The sequence below is a fragment of the Bubalus kerabau genome, chromosome 4, assembly GCF_029407905.1.
Source record: "Bubalus kerabau isolate K-KA32 ecotype Philippines breed swamp buffalo chromosome 4, PCC_UOA_SB_1v2, whole genome shotgun sequence".
NCBI lineage: Eukaryota > Metazoa > Chordata > Mammalia > Artiodactyla > Bovidae > Bubalus > Bubalus kerabau.
In genome coordinates this window covers 137143304-137163822 of record NC_073627.1, presented here as the reverse complement: position 1 = coordinate 137163822, position 20519 = coordinate 137143304, and the positions used below count along the sequence as shown (strand labels likewise).

At 47.8% G+C, this 20519-nt stretch overlaps 1 protein-coding gene and 1 long non-coding RNA gene across 3 annotated transcripts in view; both read left to right on the top strand.

The window, feature by feature from the left end:
- LOC129650355 (tumor necrosis factor receptor superfamily member 10C-like) overlaps window positions 1-12670 on the top strand; it is a 31591-nt gene extending 18921 nt beyond the window's left edge. Inside the window, exons 1-6 of one of the 2 annotated variants that reach the window (XM_055578736.1) lie at window positions 3633-3900; window positions 8113-8212; window positions 8838-8951; window positions 9962-10073; window positions 10891-11129; window positions 11577-12670. In XM_055578736.1, coding sequence (XP_055434711.1) covers window positions 3718-3900; window positions 8113-8212; window positions 8838-8951; window positions 9962-10073; window positions 10891-11129; window positions 11577-11767 — 939 coding nt within the window. In that variant the 5' untranslated portion in view covers window positions 3633-3717 and the 3' untranslated portion in view covers window positions 11768-12670. Of the gene's footprint in view, window positions 1-3632; window positions 3901-8112; window positions 8213-8837; window positions 8952-9961; window positions 10074-10890; window positions 11130-11576 lie in introns of those variants that run through there. The other variant, XM_055578738.1, reaches the window with a different exon arrangement.
- A 273-nt stretch (window positions 12671-12943) lies between these two features.
- LOC129650354 (uncharacterized) lies at window positions 12944-18760 on the top strand. The gene is made up of 2 exons (XR_008713727.1): window positions 12944-13491; window positions 15095-18760. It is a non-coding gene; the product is annotated as an uncharacterized LOC129650354 (long non-coding RNA).
- Window positions 18761-20519: the final 1759 nt, after the last annotated feature.

The window sequence follows — 20519 nt, the reverse complement described above, 5'->3', positions numbered from 1 at the left end:
GCATCAAAAAGAATAAAATTTCTAGGAATAGATTTAACCAAGGAGGTGAAAGATATGCATATTGAAAAGAGGACATTGAAGAAGACACATCTGTGACAACATGGATGGGCCTTGAGGGCATTATGCTAAGTGAAATAAACAGGACAGAGAAAGCAACTACAATATAATCTCTATTATATGTGAAATCTTAAAGAAAAATCAAGCTCAGAGATACAGGGAACAAATTGATAGCTGCCAGAAGTAGGAGGCAGCAGGGTGGGGTGGGAGAAATGGGTGAAGAGGATCAAAAGGCAAAAAGAAAAGGAAAAAGGACTGGATGTAAACTGAGAGTTAACCGACTCAAGAGAGTGCATGACTGCAGGCTTTAGCACAGGGACAGGGGAGGGTTTTGGGGGGCTGGTTAAAATGTCTCTTGCTTCCTCTTGGTTCTCAGTGTCATGGTAGGTGATGAGGCTGGGGGTTCACAGGACCTCCACCCGCCCGAGTCATCAGTTGCATCCAATCTGCCTTGGGTTCTCTCTGGCAGCTCCCCTCCCCAGGACCAGCTTAGACTCCCCTCTCCCCTAGTTGGACTGTTACCAAAAGACCTGCCTCAGGCCTCAGGGGTCAGGGGACAAAGTGTACATTTTTTTTTTTTAATTTTTAAATTAAAAACAAAACACGGGGATTCCCCGGTGTCCAGTGGTTAGGACTCTGTGCTTCCACTGCAGGGGCACAAGTTTGCTCCCTGTTCATGGAGCTAAGTTCCCACATGCCATAAGGCAGCCAAAAAATAAAATGAAACAAACAAAAATCTTTCTCCGACTTCCCTGGTGGTCCAGGGGTTAAGAGTCTGCTTGGCAAAGCAGGGACAGGGATTCGATCCCTGCTCCGAGAAGATTCCATATGCTTTGAGGCAACTAAGCTTCTGCACCACAACTTCTGAAGCCTGCGCTCTAGAGCCTGTACTCCACAACAAGAGAAGCCTCGGCAATAAGAAGCCTGCCCACCAGGACCGGAGAGTAGCCCCTGCTCTCCTCAACTAGAGAACAGCCAGTGCGCAGCAATGAAGACCTGGCACAGCCAGAAATAAATTAATTAATTAAAAAAATTTTTCCAAACAAAACCCCAAACTTTCCTCAAGTCACACAGGGATTTATTGACTCTGGATGATCAGAACTCAGAGCTCTTAGTGGACATGTTGGTATTCTGGTCCACAATTAAAAAAAAGAAAGAAACAATCCAATACAGGGTCTGGCGGGGGGCACTGCTGTGACAGACAACACATACAAAAGCTCTTCCCCACCCTGGGCCCCCACCAGGCTTCTGAGGGGGTCAACTTTGAGAACACCTCCCAGGGCTGCCCAGCAGCCCAAGACAAATACCCTTGTTTCCAGTCTGCGACATTCTGACAGGAAGCAGGCCTGTGGTGCTTCCTGTCCAGAAAGCAAAGGCAGAGAGGGATTTAACTCCTTTTGGAACCAGGCTCACCTGTGAGTAGATTATTCCTTTCAGTGGAAGAGGTTTTCATAATAAGGGTTCCTTTCTCTTTTATGTTGCATGACTAAATCTGAAAGGTGCTGTAACAGACTTTGATGGAACCTTTTTTTAAAAAGCAAACTATTTGTACTTGCCTTGCTGTCGTAAGTACTCACACCCTCGTAGGATAGAGAGCCCAGCACCAGTGAAGTATGGGGGACAGACTTGGGCTCGGGAACAGCAGTATGGAGTCCATGGGAAGAGCTCATACATATCAGAGACCCTCTGGGAGGTGAGAGGAAGAGTAGAAGAAGATACTGGGAACCCTGAGGAGTGAATGCTACCTTTTTAGGTACCGTCAAAGGCAGTATGCTACCTTTTTAAAAATAGATTTTATTTAAATGCCAGTATTTATTGATTTGTCTGCCTTGGGTCTTTGTTTCAGCAGGGGGGATCTTCCTTCCATCCTGTGGGTTTCTTTCCTTGTAGTGCATGCACTCTCTAGTTGTGGAGGGCAGGACTCAGTAGTTGGGGGTGTGCCAGCTCAGTAGCTTGAGGCATGTGGGATTTTCGGGGAAGGCGATGGCACCCCGCTCCAGTACTCTTGCCTAGAAAATCCCATGGACGGAGGAGCCTGGTAGGCTGCAGTCCATGGGGTCGCAAAGAGTTGGACACGACTGAGCGACTTCACTTTCAGTTTTCACTTTCATGCACTGGAGAAGGAAATGGCAACCCACTCCAGTGTTCTTGCCTGGAGAATCCAAGGGACGGGGGAGCCTAGTGGGCTGCCATCTATGGGGTCGCACAGAGTTGGACACGACTGAAGCGACTTAGCAGCATCAGGGGTCAAACTGGAGATCCCTGCATTGGAAGGCAGATTATTAACCACTGAAGCACCAGGGAAATCCTGATTTGGTAACTTGTTGATCCTGGCAAACTAGGGAGATGGGACAGTCCAGGGTGACCTGGACCCTTCCCTGAGCCTGATGATAGGAAGTGCTGCATTGCCTCAATGTGAATGGTGAGCCCAGTTTGTGAAATCAGAGACATTCAGAGTTGTTAACATAAAATAGGACTTGGTGGATGTATTCATCTGCAAATAAAGTGTTTCAACTACATAGTCACAGCCAGGCCACCTTCTTTCTCCTGGATGCCACTTATATTGGGGCGGGGAGTTATTCACCAGACTCCAAAATGTTCTGTTGGGTAGAACTTCAGGTTTATAAAATAAAAGTGACAAAAGTAAACTTATAAACCATGTTAATGATACTTCAGATCTTTGAAAAGTAGAGTTCACAACAGGAAAATATGGTGTGTATCCTTTGCCTTTGGGGGCTTCCCTGGTGACTCAGTGGTAAAGAATCCACCTGCCAACGCAGGAGACTTGAGTTCCATCCTTGGGTCGGGAAGATCCCCTGGAGAAGTGAATGGCAACCCACTCCAGTATTCTTACATGGGAAATCCCATGGACAGAGGAGCCTGGCGGGCCACAGTCCATGGGCTCGCAAAAGAGTTGGCCATGACTTAGCAACTAAACAACAATTCTTTGCCTTTAAATAAATACTTACTTATAATTCTGTAGTAAAGTGATTATTAACACTATTTATATGAGATAGGCCCAGGGCAAAAAGGTTCACCAGGTCTGTCTCATTTCCTAAGTACTTAAATCTCAGAAAGTGCAAGTGAGTCTGGCAACCTACTCATTTTTCTAACAATTCAAGATTTCTTAGTTGACCCATCACTCCCCTACAGTACAGTACAGGGCACCTCTTGGATCTCCTTCTTGGCTGTCCATGTTCTCTGGCCTCCTTGGGGCCCTGGTCAATGAAGGGCGGGGCGGGGAGGAGCAGAAGCTGGGAGTGGGCAGAAGGCAGTAGTTAGAAGACAGGTGGTTCATTCCTTTTTTCAACCCGTGGGGCATTGGGACCTGGCTGGAACGCAGATTCTGAGTCTCTCCGGCACGTGGGAGGTGCCCTGCCCCCGCCTCCCAAAGGCACGGACCTGCCTGGCGCTGAATGAAAAACCGGGTCACATGCTGTTCGCTGGCGGAAATGCCCCTTTTGGTAAAGCCCGGGCTCCTCTCCTGAGCCACGCGTGATTGGTTGGAAGCAAGCACTGGCTCATTCGCTACCGCGGGTGACGCGATCCCAGGGCGGGGTGGTATAAAAGTAGAGGCACGCTCAGATTAAACAGCAGAGCTCCCCTCCGCGCAGCTCGCAGGGGTAATCTCGCGCCCCACGAAACACACTTTCATTTCTGATGGCTCTGGAGGCTGTCACCCCGCGGCAACCTGGACAGCGAACGCTCCCCGACCGCACCGTGCAGCGGGGACAGAGGGCAGCGGCCGCCTCGAGCTCCCGGGCAGGGTGCACCCAGGGCCCCAGGCCTCGACTCCGGGGCCCCTGGGCTCTCATCTTCACCGTCTTGGGTGTCTTGCTGTTGGTGAGTTCCCGCCGCGAGTCCTGGCTCCAAAAGGCGCTCTTGGTGGCCCGGAAAAGGCCCGGGCGCGCCTGGCTGGGCAAATCCTGGCAGGACCCGCCCGGCCAAGTCCAATACGCGGCGTGTTGGTGGGGGGCGCTAGAGTACGGATCCCTGGCGTCTACTTGCTGCCTGGAAGATCTGGCTCCTTGGAGAACCTGACCTCTGGATTGGCTCCAGGCCCAGCGAGCATCAGATCGTCATTTCTTTCCTTTCCCTTCCCTTTTCCCTCTGCCGACCCTCCTCACTCTTTTCTCTCTCTTTTGCTATTTTGCACTGCATGTATCTTCTAAAACCTGTCCTTTGTAAATCATTAAGTGTAGGCTCCATCTTCCCCCCTCCACTTGCCTTAAGCACCTTTAACATTTCCTTTTCTCTGAAAGGAGAACAACTTCAAAATTGCTTCCAGCTCCTTACACTTTATGAATAGAAACCACCAATCAACTCAGCTTGGGTCAGATTCTCACCACTTTCTTTCAGAGGGGAGTTGGAGGCTCTGGGTGTGGTTCAGCGCTGCTGCTGCTGCTGCTGCTAAGTCGCTTCACTCCTGTCCAACTCTGTGCGACCCCATAGACGGCAGCCCACCAGGCTTTCCCGTCCCTGAGTGTGCATTTTTAAGAAACTCACCATGGGGAAAAATGTGCACACTTGGCACCGCTTTCTTGCATTGTTTGAGGCTCTTTTCAAAGCTGCTTAGAGGGTCAAAGGAAAAAAAAAATTAAGGGTCTAACAAAGTTACAGAAATCGTGAAAATATGCATCTTTCATTGAACAAATTAGTACCAAAAATCTGGAAAGAAATAGCATTTTGTATTCACAAGAAGTCTAGAATTCGTTTTTAAAGTATCGGTTTGTAATAGGTAGGACTCATGTTGAACACTACTTGATGAATGGGTCTGGGTGCCATGTCAAGTATCCAGTGTAGCCATGTGCATTGTCTGTTGGGTAACTCCTTAGAAGTGGAATTGCTGGGTCAGTGGATTAGATGATTTTACACTTTTGCCTAGATAATGACAAACTGTTCTCCCAAAGAAGACTGGACCATTTTAAGTCACACCAGGAATCCACAACGGTGCCCTATTTCCCTGCACCCTTGCACACTGAGCTCAAACAGTAAAGGATCTGCCTGTGATGCAGGAGACCAGGGTTCGATCCCTGGGTTGGGAAGTTCCTATGGAGAAGGGAATGGCAATCCACTCCAGTACTCTTGCCTGGAGAATTCCACAGACAGAGAAGCCTGGCGGGCTACAGTCCATGGGATTGCAAAGAGTCGGAGACACTGAGCGACTAACGCACGCAGGCACTTGCACACTGAACTTTAACACTTTCCCAGTCTAAGAAGTAAAGATGGGGCACCATAGTGTCATAGTTTTGATTCTTCCATTCCAGTAGAGTGTTTCAAGGATCCATGAGATTGCTGAGACTGGGAGTGGATAACCAGGAGACCCCAGGTTAGGACATAGGGGAGGGCACAAAAATTCAGACAATAAAAGAGCTAACAAAAATCTTTACACAAATTCTTTCGGACAACAGGAGTTCTTCACTAGTTCTTCTAAGGCCAACATAACCCTAATACCTAAACCTAACAGAAACATTTGAAAAGAAGAAAAAATACTTTTAAATACCCTTCCTAAAAACAGAGGCAAAATTCCTTTACAAAGCAAATAGTTAACTAAATTCTAGATCTTTAAAAACTATGGCAGAAACCATCACATAAAGTAACTATCCTCTAATTAAAAATTTAAAACACACACACACAAACCAGTGTAAAGGAGAAAAGCTGTATGAACAGCTTAACAGATGCAGAAAAAGAATTTGAACTGACACTTAACCCCCTGTAATGAAAAGGGGAAAGTGTTAGTTGCTCAATCGTGTCCCAACAATTTGCAACCCCATGGACTGTAGCCTGCCAGGCTCCTCTGTCCATGGAATTCTCTAGGCAAGAATACTGGAGTGGATTGCCATTCCCTTCTCCAGGGCATCTTCCTGACGCAGGGATTGAACCTGGGTCTCCTGCATTGCAGGCAGATTCTTTACTGTCAGAAAAAAGTCTCATTTTATCAGGGTAGAAAGGACCTTCCTCCATATGATGAAGGCCACTCCCTCTTGGAGTCACATTAGAGACTAGGATAACTGAGGAAGGGGCATGAGGGAATGTGTTGAAGCAAGCTAATTTCCATGATCTAGATAGAGGGTTTGGATTTCCCAAGTGTATGCATTAAAAAAAAAAAAAAAAAAGAAAAAAAGAAAACTCTTTGAATGGTACCCTTAAGATTGTGCATGTCTTTCTTTGGAAATCTTAACATTGAAGTAAACTGTAAAGAAATATTGAGCTCGAGTTACTGACATAATGTCGATGTATTAAGAGTTGCAGATATGAATTTCATCATAAAAATAAGACACTTAGAATGGCCAGAGGGGGATGGATAGAGAAAGAAATATGTGATACACCTAAGTTACAGAACTTAGGTGCTGAGCATGTAAGAGTTTAGTGAATGAATCTTAGAACTTTGTTGGATGTTTGAAACTGTTCGTAACAAAACAATGAGGGAGAGAGTCTGTGAGAGGAGAACCAGGGAAGAAAGGAAGGCATAGGATTGTGAGGGCCGGGAAAGGAGAGTCCACCAATTTGGGGTGACTCGGAGGAGGCCCAGACTGGGGAAGGGATGATTAGGGGACACATATGAGCTTAGCTGTCCCCAAATACTTAACAGGTGGCATTTTATCTTGTTTAGATCCAGGCAGTTGAACTGGGCTCAACATAAGCTGTTTCCACTTCAACTTTGTTTTTCTTTCTTTTTTTTCCTCTTCATGTCACTTTCTACTTTAAATCACTCCCAGATTAAGTTACAAAACTATACAAAACCCTTTGTTTCCTGTATCATCTGAAACATAGCTGCTAACATGACAGATCCCATGACTGGACACTTGAATATATATTTCCCACAAATGAGGACAGTCTTCCCCCAAATGACAATACAATCCTGAACATCAGAACACTATCATCAACACATTAATCCTGGTGGAAGCCTCAGGCTCCAGTGATTTCAGACTGGCCCCATTGTGTCATTTTTAGCACAGCTGCTAACTGCTGCTGCTAAGTCGCTTCAGTCGTGTCCGACTCTGTGCGACCCCATAGACGGCAGCCCATCAGGCTCCCCGGTCCCTAGGGTTCTCCAGGCAAGAACACTGGAATGGGTTGCCATTTCCTTCTCCAATGCATGAAAGCGAAAAGTGAAAGTGAAGTCGCTCAGTCGTGTCTGACTGTTAGCGACCCCATGGACTGCAGCCCACCAGGCTCCTCCATCCATGGGATTTTCCAGGCAGGAGTACTGGAGTGGGGTGCCATTGCCTTCTCTGTTTTAGCACAGAGACTTGGCTAAAAGCCCTGTATTGCTATTTCTTCTTTCTCCATGTGATTCTGGTATTTTGTGGAACACTGACAGCTTCCTTTTGGGGACCGCTTGTTGGATTAAAGCCACAAATCCATTACTCAGTATGTGATTCTATATCCTGATTATGAAAAATTGTATGCATGACAGAACCCTCATTTGTGAAAATGTGTGTGTGTGTGTGTGTGCACGCACATGTGAGAAAGAAAGAGAGAGCCTGAGAGTATTCACACATATGGTCAAATAGAAGTCAAGACACAAAATAATGGATGTTTTCTCTAATCAAGGGGATCTCTATGGTTTCTGTATTCTTATAAAAAAAATTTTCCTTGCCCATACTTTCTGGGCTTCCCAGGTGGTGCTAGTGGTAAAGAACCAGCCTGACAACACAGGAGATGCAAGAGACTGAAGTTTGATCCCTGGGTCGGGAAGATCCCCTGGAGGAGGAAATGGCAGCTCACTCCAAAATTCCTGCTGGGAGAATCCCATGGACAGAGGAGCCTGATGGGCTACAGTCCATGGGGTTGCAAAGAGTTGGACATATCTGAGCACATACTTTCTGGAATAAACATATTTTAAGAGGAAGGAATACAGGGGAAAATTAAATGTACGTTACTTGCTGGCACAAAAGGCCAAAGAACAAATATGAATGAGAGTTCAGAGCTGGGAAGAAAGGTCCCAGTTCTGTTTCATTTGCAGGTAGTGGTCAAGGAAATGGGGGGTGGATCCTAGAAGGGGTGAGAGTGTGGAAGCCACTCATGCCTGTCCCTGCTTTGTCTCCATAGGTCAAACCTGCTTCAGCCATGTCTGTAAGGAAGGATGAAATTCACCAGCAGTCATCAGCCCCACTGGAACGGAGCCCCCAGCAGAACTTATGTCCACCAGGTAGATTCTAAGACTGGTCTCCAACCCTTGTCTTCATGTCTGTGTATTTATTTTTGGCTGTGCTGAGGCTTTGTTGCTGCACGGGCTCTCTCTAGTTGTGGAGAGTGGGGCCTGCTCTCCAGTTGCGGTACTTGAGCTTCTCCCTGGGGGGCTTCTCCTGTTGCAGAGCACAGGCTCTCGGGTGCACGGGCTGCAGTAGTTGCAGCCTGTGTGCTCAGTGGTTGTGGCTCCCGAGCTGTAGAGTGCAGGCTCAGTATTTGTGACACGTGGGCTTAGCTGCTCTGCAGCAAGTGGGATCTTCCCAGACCAGGGATCGAGCCCATGTATTCTGCATAGGCAGGCAGATTCTTTACCACTGAGCCACCAGGGAAGCCCCTGACCTTTCTTTTTACTGTTTAATGTGCCAGCTATGAGTGTGACTTGGATGTGTGGCTTGTAATATATTTCTGTTGGCAGTGCTGGTCTAGGGTATGTGGTAGATGAAGAATCAAAAGATGAGAGCCCCGGTTGAGGAGAGTTCCCCTTGTGGATTCCACAGATGGCCAAAAGAGGCCTCCGCAGCCACACGGCCAGCCTCAGGGAATCCTGCGGGGATTTTCTCACCAGCTTTTCCCTTCCTTCCCAGGATTCTATATGGAAGAAGCCATTGGAGGTTGTGCCCCATGCACCGATGGGATAGACTACACCAGTCATTCAAACACCCTCCCTTCTTGCTTACCTTGCACGACTTGCAAATCAGGTACAGAGCCTGTGGTCCCGCATGCCTGCAGTTAGAGTGCTGGGTGATGAGATGGGATTTAAATGGGACGAGGAGTCAGAGACCTGATTTCCAGCCCAGCTAAGTCTTCACCCTGTCTTAGGTCAGTAGAATAATGAAAACAGAAGTTATTTGCATAACGCATGCCAACTGGTAGGGAAGTCTTTCAGAACATCAGCTGGAAAGAGGAGAATAACGTGTCCCCTGGTGGAGGGGGCTGGATGGTAGCAGTGCAGAAGGCCTGGGGGAGTGGGGCAGGGCTGGGTTTGAGCTGTGTGATGTGTCTGATCCTGGGCCAGGCTCCTGAGTGCGTCATGCCCTCTGCTCTGGGGTCTCAGCCTCTCTCAGCCTTCATGACCTGAGGTCCCTCTGCCTCTCCAGCAGGCATCACCCGTTGGGACATCACCCAAGGGTTCCTCTCCATCCACAGCGTCTCAGATTACACCTCACTCCAGCCCACTTCTTGCTCCTCATTTGTGATCTAAAACATTTTGCTTCCTAACCCTGATGCAATCTGTAATGATGCACAGTGCCTTTTGTATGCCTCTGTTGGTGACACGTGAAGAGTGGCTGTTCTATGGATGGTGTATGTGTGTTGCCACAGAAAATGACCCCAAAATTATTTAAGAAAAAAAAAGATTAATTCATTTATTTTTGGCTGTTCTGGGTCTTTGTTGCGGAACAAGGGCTTTCTCTAGTTGTGGTGAGGGGGGCTGCTCCTTGTTGCTTCTCATCGTGGTGCACAGGCCCTAGAGCACAGGATCAGTAGTTGTGGCACACGGGCTTAGCTGCCCCGCAACATGTGGGGTCTTCCCAGACCAGGGATGGAACCTGTGTCCCCTGCTTTGACAGGCGGATTCTTAACCACTGGACCACCCAGCAAGCCCTCCGAATTACTTCTTGAACTGAGTGGATGGAGATCTGGGTGGTGAAGAAGGGTTGAGAGACATACGAGGGAAACACACCCTCAAAACCTTATCTTTGGTCTCTAGGAGAAGAAGAAAAAAATGGCTGCACCCCGACCAAGGACACTGAGTGTCAGTGCAAACCTGGCACTTTCCGTGGAGAAGATGCACCTGAATTCTGTCAAAAATGCAGCACCGGGTGAGACACAGGAGCCTAGGGGGGCTTCCAACCCACAGGAGACCCGAGTTTCCTTGTACCCATTTCTCTCTCCTGCTTCCGTGAAGCCCCTCCCACCTCCCAGAGCTCCCTTGTGCCTGTGGGGTCTCCTGAGCCTGCAGCAGTGCTCCCTACCACCACTGTTTGTCCTGCACGGCTTTCCCAGTGGCCCCTTCCCACGTCTCCTCGGGAGGGGCCTAGAAAGACCGAAGTGCTGACAGCAGACAGAAGTCATGAGGAGACCACGAGTGCGCTCCTTCAAGGTTCCTATAAAACCGGAGCCAACTCGACAGGCCTCACACCCAGCCCCTTGTTCCCCAGTAGCACCTGAATCTTTCCTATTTGGGGACTCGGTGGCCAATAGTAATTCACTATCCTCTGATGCTCCAGTGTTGGCTGAGATTGGTAGGAAGAGTCAACAGGTGGATGAGAGGGCCTTATATTCCAATTTAACTGGAGGATGAGTCAAACTTGTGACCCTTGACCTGGATGAGGCCCCCCCCTCCCCACCCCCCACAGAGCTTCCCATGGAGCCCAGGGAAGCCAGGCAGGCCTTGCAGAGGAAGCCCAGCTCCTGAAGGACAGCTCTGAACACTCAGTAGGAGCCCGGGAGCCGCAGTACACAATCCTGGATCGTTCTCCCGCCCAGGGATGGGGAGTGAGGGGACCCTCCCCTGCAGACAGCAAGAGCCTGTCTCCCCTCCACTGTCTTGTCAGGGGACCCAGGACGGGAGGCTGCCCCCTCTTTCTCCTCATCCAGCCAGCTGTCCCTGATGGGTCCCCCTGTGTCTGTACCCAGGTGCCCTGATGGGAAGGTCATGGTCATGAAATGTACCCCCTGGAGCAACATCAAGTGTGTGGACCAAGAATCAAGTACTCTGCCCCATGGGGAGGCCCCAGTTCCTGGAGAGCTAGCAACCATGAGCCAGAGACTACCCATCACTCCCTCTCCCTCATCAGGCCCTTCAAGGCTGGTGATTAAAATTGTATCTGTAATTGCCGCTGTCCTAATCGGATGTGTATGGTGCTACTTTACAGGTGAGGTTCTAGAAGGGAAGGAGGAGGTGCTGGCTCCCTCCTCCATCTCCCCAATCCTCCTGTTCCTCCTGGCTTGTCTCTGATCTTGTTCCCCAGGAAACCCCTCCTCCTCCCACCTCACCTGGTCCTACAAAACTGATCACATTGGGCCCCCAACTCAGCTGACGGTCCCCTCTTCCCCCTGGCCGAGTCTGGTGGGAGGAGGCAGGAGAAGAGGGTGGTTCAGTAGCACTGCACAGAGATTTTACATGGGTTTCATTTTACTTCATTTTCTCCCTTCTCTTCTCGTCCCTGAGGGTTCTCCAGATTCAGAATATCCCGCTTGCAGTCACAGGCCCGGGGTTGTTTGTTCAGTGTCTGAGCCCCCACCCTGCACCCTGTCCCTAGGAAGGGAGGTGCGGCAAGAGCGCCCTCCCCACCACTCAGTGGATGTCTCTTCTCTTCTAGGTCTCTTTAATGAGTGCTGGCACAAGGTGATCGGTTTCTCCAGCATCTGGTGGCCTCAGACCCTCAGTAACTGCATCACAACAAAGCCCAGGGTGGACACGGTCCCCGGTGTGTCCTATGCTGTTGTCCCTGAGTCTCTCAACTGGCCTGGGGGCTCTAGGCTGAATGTAGAAGGGAGACTGGCCTGCTGAGAGCTGTCCTAAGGCTGGTTGGCAGCGCTGGCCCTGTCCTTACTGTTTGAGACACCCTCACTCTGTAGCCCTGGGGTGTGGGGGGTGTCAGGCAGGGGTGCTCAGTTCCCCTTAGCATCACACCAGAGTCTGGGTGCCATCAGCAGAGCCCAGATGTGCTGAGTCTATGCCCACTTGGGCACAGCACAGGTGTAGGTGGGAAGGCAGAACCTACTGTGTCCCCTCAGAAGCTGTAGGGGGTTGTGGGTTTGTGACTCCTGGGTCAGTGCCTTGCTTTTTCAAGGCCCTTTTCTGGCACTTATGTCCCCCAGGAAGGTCTGGGGCTCTGGACCATGCACACAACAACAGGCTGACCAATGGAGATTGACTTTCCATTCTGGTCCCTTGGCAGAAAAAGAAGCTGCAGAAAACAATGCCCAGTCCCGAGATGCAGCAAGCAGACTGCCTGTTGGTGCGTGTGGGGCTCTGGCCCTTCTGCTTGCTTGGGACTGTGGTAGAGACAGGGAGAGGCAGTGGGTCAGGTCTCCTCTTCTCTGGGCAGGTGGTGATGGAGGGAGACCGGGGCATGGAGGGAAGGGAGCCCACCCCCTGCTCTGGAGAGAGACCAGGGCATGGAGGGGAAGGGAGCCCCAACCCGTGTTCTGGTCCACTGGCAGCTCTGATGCTACTTCTCATCTGTCTTGTCACCACATCCCTCGTCTAGAACAGGGCAGGCGAAGGGTAATCACTCCTCCCATGACTGACTCAGTGATGGAGTCAGAGCTACATAATAATTTTCTATGTGACTGTTACATACTTTTAAGCCATTCCTCATCATAGTGGGAATTTCACATTTATTTCAAAAGTATTGTTAAGTTGAATCTACTTGAAGTAAAATTTCTTTGTCAACATATAGAAATATTTTCACTATGTGTATGTGTGTCTACATATATATATATATATATGTATGAGGAGGGCATGGCAACCCACTCCAGTATTCTTGCCTGGAGAATCCCCATGGACAGAGGAGCCCAGCAGGCTACAGCCCATGGGGTCGCAAAGAGTCAGACATGACTGAGTGACTAAACATACGTATATTATATATGTATACATACACACACACACACACACACACACACACACAGAGACGTTTACAATTTGGGGTCATATCATTTTAATAGTTTTGAGGTTTTTGAGTTTTACCTTAATTTATAAATTAATCTAGGAGGAATTGAGATCTTTTAGCTATTCTATATCTTTCTTATGAAAAGAGTTAGCATTTTAAGTTAAGAGTTTTATAATACCTCAACTCCATGTGTGTTTTCCTTTGGTAAATTGCTCATTTCTTGTTGAGGCTGTATCTTTGTATTACAATGTTCTATAACCTTATGAGTTTATCCAACTCATAATTCATTATAGAATTTATTGTCATAATTTTTAACATTCACCATCCACACACTCACATTTACGTATTATTGTTGAACCATTAGAGTTTTATAAGAATACAATCGTATATAAAATAATGACTCTTCTGTCCGCTCCCTTCAAAGATCCTGCATTGGTTTTGTTTTGCTTACGGCTGCATCTGCCAGAATTTCAGAACAAGGTTTACTAGGCTCAGTTCTGTAACCTAGGACCCCCGGTTAAGACCAAGGCTGCTCTCCATTGTGTTTTACAGAAACCAGCAGCACCTGAAGGATCTCAGAGGAGAAGATGGCTGCTGGTTCCAACAGATGCCACTGAAAGTGAGTGTTTTTTTCCTGGGCAGGGGATCAGGAGTAGAGGGAGGAGGGACAGTGTCCTAATTTCTGTCTCCATAGCGGTTAGGGCAACTCAGAGAGGGGATGGCTTGTCCCTGAACCATCGGGACTCTAATTCCCTCCCTGCCCCCTCCTCTTTTTCCCACCCTGCACCCCTCTGTCCTCTAACAGTGGCCCCTAACACCTCCCTGTCCTTCCCTCCTCCACCATCCTCTCTCCTCCCTGGTTGCTCAGGGCCAGGTTGACCCACTCTGAGACATCCGAGAGGTTGTGCTGTCCAGCAGGGCACCTCCTGGCCCAGGGAGGCTGTGGAGCCCCTGTCCATGCATGCTAAGTCTCTTTAATCATGTCTGGCTCTTTGCAACCCCATGGACTGTAGCCTGTCAGGCTCCTTAGTCCATGGGATTCTCCAGGCAAGAATACTAGAGTGGGTTACCATGCCCTCCTCCAGGGATCATTCCAACCCAGGGATCGAACCCATATCTTACATCTCCTGCATTAGCAAGCAGGTTCTTTACCACTGGTGCCACCTGGGAAGCCCTGAGGAGCGCCTGAACTGTGGCTAAATCTGATGAACTGTAGTATATAACTCGATACTGTAGTTCAAGGAGTTGGTAGAAAAAAGGACTAATTTGTCTCGTTAACAGTTTTTTTTTTGTATATTGATTACATGTTGAGGGGCTTCCCTGGTGGCTCAGATGGTGAAGAATTCGCCTGTAATGCAAGAGAACAGGGTTCAGTCCCTGGGTCAGGAAGATCCCCTGGAGAAGGGAATGGCAACCCACTCCAGTATTCTTGCCTGGAGGATCTCATGGACAGAGGAGCCTGAGAGGCTACAGTCCATGAAGTCACAAAGAGTCAGACACACAACTGAGCAGCTAACACTACATATTGCAGTGAAAAAAATTCTTAACTTACTTTTAATTGGAGGATAATTGCTTCACAATGTTGTGCTTCTTTCTGCTGTACAGCAACATGAACCAGCCATAGGTACACATATATCCCCTCCCTCTTGAGCCTCCTTCCAACGCCCCCATCCCACCTCCCTTAGGTTATCACAGAGCACCGGATTGAGCTCTCTGTGTTATAAAGCCACTTCCCATTAGCTATCTATATTACATATTGAAATGAAATTTTTTAGAATACTTTGAGTTAGTACCATATTTCATGAAAAGTAGTATTGTTATGTTTCATGTTTTCAGTGTAACTGTTAGAGAATATAAACTTGTGTCGGGTGCCCTCCTTATGTACTGTGGATGGTGGTGTGCACAGCATTTCACACACACAGCGTTGAATCTGCAGCACAGTCCATGAGGCAGGTGGTGTTTGCTCCATTTTAGGGTTAAATTCTTGCTCAGAGTCTGTCCCCATCCAGCTGTACCGCAGTGTCAGGCAGTGAGGCCGAGCGGGGTGTGAGGCCGGAGACCTTCCTCCCTCCAGGCCTTTGCTTTGTCCCCAGTGCAGAGGTGGCAGCCAGGGGGCCTCACCCTCCTGAGAAAGGCAGGTGCCCCACCCTCCTGAGAAAGACAGGTGCCCTCCTCTGAGGTCTGTTGCCCCTCACTGTCCCACCCTCTGTCTCCTCTCACAGATGCCTTCTCCCTCTGTGACAGCAGTCTCCTCTTCCAGATGCGCCCTCATCCCCTGCTTGGGGCAGGACTCTCTGCTGACCTGGACTGTCCCCAACTGCTCTGGGTGCTGGCGAAGTCCAATGCCCAGTGCCTGTGTGGCTTGTTTGCTGCTGGGAAGCAGGTCAGGGGCGCAGAGCAGCAGGCTTACCAGCAGGGGGAGCTCCTCAGGTTCCCATCCTGAAGTCTAGGCCCGAATTGAGGGTCCTTGGCCTTTGTGGAAGCCTGTTCCAACTCTGTCTCTGTGACTTTCCCCCAACCTAGGCCTGAAGCTATTCTTCAGTGACTTTGCAGCTATCTTTTCCTTGTGATTTCTGTGATTCGCTCTTGATGCAGTTGGGCCTCACATGAAATGAGATCCTTGTGACCAGAGAATAGGCCTGGGTCTCTCCGGATGCCTTGTGTGAAATGCTGCCAGTCACCAAGAAGGGACAGGGGACCTCAGTCAACACCCTGATGGATGCCTTGGAAATGCTGGGGCAAAGGTTGACAAAAGAGACAATTCAAGAGCGCCTGCTGAACTCAGGAAAGTATTAACATGTTTATGAAGAAAGGGAGACAGGCTCTGCTGTGCCCTGACTGTTTGAGGATGTCAATCTTTCATTTCAGGACACACTCCTAATAGACTTCTAATTTTTATTTGTATTTGTTTGAAATTTGTCATTCATGTTAGTATGTATGCATTTAATGATGTAACTTATAATGAAGGTGTTAGTCACTGAGTCATGTCCAACTCTTTGTGACCCTATGGACTGTCGCCCACCAGGCTCTTCTGTCCATGGGGTTTCTCCAGGCAAGAGTACTGCAGTGGGTTGCCGTTTCCTTCTCCAGGGGATCTTCCCTACCCAGGGATGGAACCTAGGTCTCCTGCACTGCAGGCAGACTCCTTACCGACTGAGCCACCAGGGAGGCCCTGTAACTTGTAATATACATGATTAAAGTGCAAACATCTTGTATGTCTTGGTACTTTTATGTTTGTGCATATATTTATATGTGTAGAAAAACATTTTGCAAATATAATTTCTAGGTTTATGTGGGCTACCTGGTTGAGTACTGGCAATCCAAAGCAATTAGAAATACAAAAGGAGGGCATTCCCTAGCTGTTCAGTGGTTAGGACTCTGTGCTGAGAGCCCTGAGTTCAATCCCTGGTCAGAAAGTAAGATCCCACAAGCCATGAGGCAAAAAAAAAAAGTAAGATCCCACGAGCCATGAGGCAAAAACAAACAAACAAAAACCTACAAAACAACAACAACAATAAAGGAGAGCAAGCCCACTGCTGGGGGAATTTGACCACTTTGGGATTGCCTGGCGACTTCTTTAGGGTCCAGGCTTTAAACTTGTCAACTTTATAGTTGGGTGAATATTTGTATTTTTCCTAGGGAGATGTTAACAAGTGAGCAGAGAGGGAGGGGAAGTGGCACCCCCGTGCTGTGTCTGGTGACCGTGAACTGGGCTGTCATTCCCCGGGCTTCCTCCTGCTCATCTGGGAGGTTAGGGTGGGACGTGGGTTAGATATGAGTGTCAGATAGTTTCTGTGTCATGTCTGCTCTTATCAGTGACCTTCATTGCATCTGGGCTCAAGGAACAGAGGACAGGGATCTGCCATAGTTTTTGGGAGGAAGAATGGACGGGCTCCTGGGTTATGTTCAGTGTTGGCTTGCTCCGCACTAGATGGGCCCCCCTTGATACTGGTGCTCTGAGCCCAGAATTGCCTTTTTGTGTTTGAATTGGCTGATTAAGGATCTCAGCCCCTCTGTAAGCTTTGATGTTCTGCAGAAAAGACACAGAAATGCTGATTCTTAAATACTGTGAGAACTGACCTAAAATGCCTGCTATATTAGGTTTTTTTTTTTTTAATTAAAAAATTTTTTTTTTTTTTACCTTCTGCTAAACCCTTCTCTGTAGTATTCCAATCACTGCAGGATAATTTAATGGCAGAAGCAATTCTCAGGGAGGTTTTTGGTCTAGTCCATCTCAAGGCTTGTATGTTGTCTTCCCTAAGGTTGATGTGACTGGTGTGGTCAAAACTGGAATTGCCTAAAATGTAGGTACAAATGGATACAGTGTGTGGAGTTCACTTGTGTTTTGAGAAGGGCTGACCCCCGTGGTCTTGGTGCTACATCCCTCTGGCCCTGATGTCCCTCCCTTTCCTGGAAGTCAGGTGTTTCCTGTCTTTGCTGTCCCTTCTGTGCAGGACACTCTGCCTTCATCCCCAGAAGGAGATAGAAATGAATTCTTGGGACTTCCCTGGTGGTTCAGTGGTTAAGACTCTGCACTCCCAATGCAAGGAGCCCGGGTTCAGTCTCTGGTTGGGGAACTGAGATCCCACATACCACAACTAAGCATGTGCTCCGCAACTGAGCCCATGTGCTGTAGAGCCTGCACATCACAGCTAGAGGAGCCTGTGTGCTGCAGTGAAGAGTCTGCACAGCTAAAATAAATAAGATACAATAAAATTTGAAACTGTCACCTATATGTTACAAAAAGCATGTGCATTTGTAAAACAGTTTAAGAAAATAAATAGTCAAGTGTCAGGTCACTTGTCCCTTTCTCAGAAGACTTCCTTGAGTGCCCATCTAGAGTATCAGCCTTGTCAGTATTTGTCATGTGTATTCATTTGTACCCGTTTCTTGTGTGTTTTACTAATGAGAACCTTCAAGAAACGTGAAACTTGACTCCTTTGTTGCTTCCCGGTGGGTGCTTAGTCGCTCAGTCGTGTCTGACTCTTTGCGACCCCGTGAACTAAGCCTGCCAGACCCCTCTGTCCATGCGATTCTCCAGGCAAGAATACTGGAGTGAGTTGCCATTTCCTACTCCAGGCGATTTTCCCGATCCAGGGATCGAACCCGCGTGTCCTGTGTCTCCGGCACTGCAGGCGAGTTCTTTGTCTGCTGAGCCATCCGGGAAGCATTACTGCTTTATGCCAGTGCAAATGTGACAATTTAAAGTTTTACTTGAAGACTGGATGCCTGTTCAGGTTTCTCCTCAGTAATGAATTTGTGACCAATTTTAATATGTTATGTCCACGTGTACACCCGTGGTGGATTCATGTTGATGTATGGCAAAACCAATACAATATTGTAAAGTAATTAGCCTCTAATTAAAATAAATAAATTTAAATTAAAAAATAAAAAAACAACCATAATACTATATCTCATCTAAAAATTGGATAATTAAAATTCATTAAATATAAAAAAATCAATAAACATGCAATGTCATATACAAATAATTTTATGTAAATGTGCAATTTTATGATTTTGAACCAAATTGAATATTCAGTGTTATATACAAATTTTGCAATTTTCTATAAACATGCAATTTAAAGAATTTGTGGCCAAATTAAATCTGCAATGTTATATACAAATTTTATAATTTTATATAAATAAGCAATTGGATGAATTTGTGACCAAATTACATGGCAGTTACATAAACATTTTGCAATTTTATATAAATATGCAATTTTATGACTGTGACTAAATTAAATATGTGATGTTATATACAAATATTATAATTTTATATATAGTTTTATACATTTTGACAAATGTGGAATGTTATAAAAAGTATAAAAACTATCAAACTGTTATGAAATATACAATTTTATGAATTTGTGACCAAATTAAATATGTAATTTTATATAAAAAGAGGCATGTGTGTGTTTTTTCCCCATCCTCTGGTTCTCTGGAGCAGTTCTGAGTGAAGGGTACAGGGGTGTGTTCTTGCTGTGTGACCCACTCCTTCCTTCTCCCTTTATGCCTCAGGCTCATCTTGCATGGGTGTGTCTCCTGCTCTGACTCAAGATTTCCAGATGCCAGATTCCTGGGGGACCTGAATACAGCCCCTCGTCTGTCACCTCCTCCCCGCTCTTCCCCTGGGAGAGAGGCCCCAGCCTGGTCAGGCTCCTGCACAGCCTCCCCACTGTGGTGTCTCTGAGTCCTGTCTGGGCCTGCTGGGCTCCCTGGAGGTGCAGACTGGCTCTGACAGAGCTGTTGGGAAGGGCTGGTGGGGCCCTGCTTGCTGGGGTTCTTCAGTGGCCCCTCACTTGTGAGCCTCCTGCCACTCTGGGGCCACCTTCCCCTTCTGTCCCTGCTGTCCTTTCTGCATCCTCATCACAGTGGGTCTGGTGGCTCAGCCCTGCAACCTCATGGAGACACAACTCCCTTCCCCTGGACCTTAGGGTAGGATCCCCCACCCACCTAGATTTCCTGGGGGAGCCCCGTGGTCCCAGCCCTGTCCCCTTTCCCAGAGCAAAGGTGCTCATGCAGAGCTGCACACCCCCTGACTGCCCCCACTCCTGCCTGTGAACATATTACATCAGGGATGGGAAGAAAAATATTTTAGATCACAAATCAGGAGGAAGAAGTGAATTTATAATTACTTGAAAATAAATTCTTGAGAAGCAGTGTTGCCTGTGTGAGACCCCTATATCAGATCACCTAAGTTGTCCTTGAATGGAGAAGACTGACTGGGCCTCCATTTGTTTTTGTGTCTGTTAACACTTTATGAGAAGCTGAGGGATGGCGGGGGGTGGGGGGCGGGGTGAGGGTGTTAGGGGCAATATTATATAATCAACAGACTTGAGTTTCCCTGGTGGCTAACATGATAAAGAGTCTGCCTGCAATACAGGAGCCACAGGTCCAATCCCGGGGTCTGGAAGATCTCCTGGAGAAGGCAATGGCAACCCACTCCAGTATTCTTGACTGGAGAATCCCATGGACAGAAGAGCCTGGCAAGTCCCAGTCCATGGGGTCACAAGAAGTCGGACATGACTGAGCGACTAACATTTCACATATGGGATGCATCTGAGCAGTTTTACAGGATAGGTAAGAGCACGTATTAGTGGAAATTAACCTAAAACATAGAGTTTTAACACTACAGCCTTATTGTTGTTGTTCAGTCACTCAGTCATGTCCGACTCTGTGACCCCATGGACTGCAGCATGCGAGACTTCCCTGTCCTTCACCATCTCGCAGAGTTTGCTCTAACTTATGTCCACTGAGTCGGTGATGCCATCCAACCATCTCATCCTGTCGACCACTTCTTTTCATGCCTTCAATCTTTCCCAGAATCAGAGTCTTTTCAAGTGTCTTTTCAAGCTTTTCCCATCAGGTGGCCAAGTATTGGAGCTTTAGCTTCAGCATCAGTCCTTCCAATGAATATTCAGGGTTGGTTTCCTTCAAGATTGACTGGTTTGATCTCCTTGCTGTTGAAGGGACTCTCCTGAGTCTTCTCCAACACCACGGTTAAACAAGCATCAGTTCTTCGGTGCTCAGCCTACTTTATGGTCCTGCTTTCACATCCGTACACGACTACTGGGAATACTATAGCGCTGACCAGACGGATCTTTGTCGGCAAAGTGATGTCTCTGTTTTCTAAAACGGCGTCTAGGT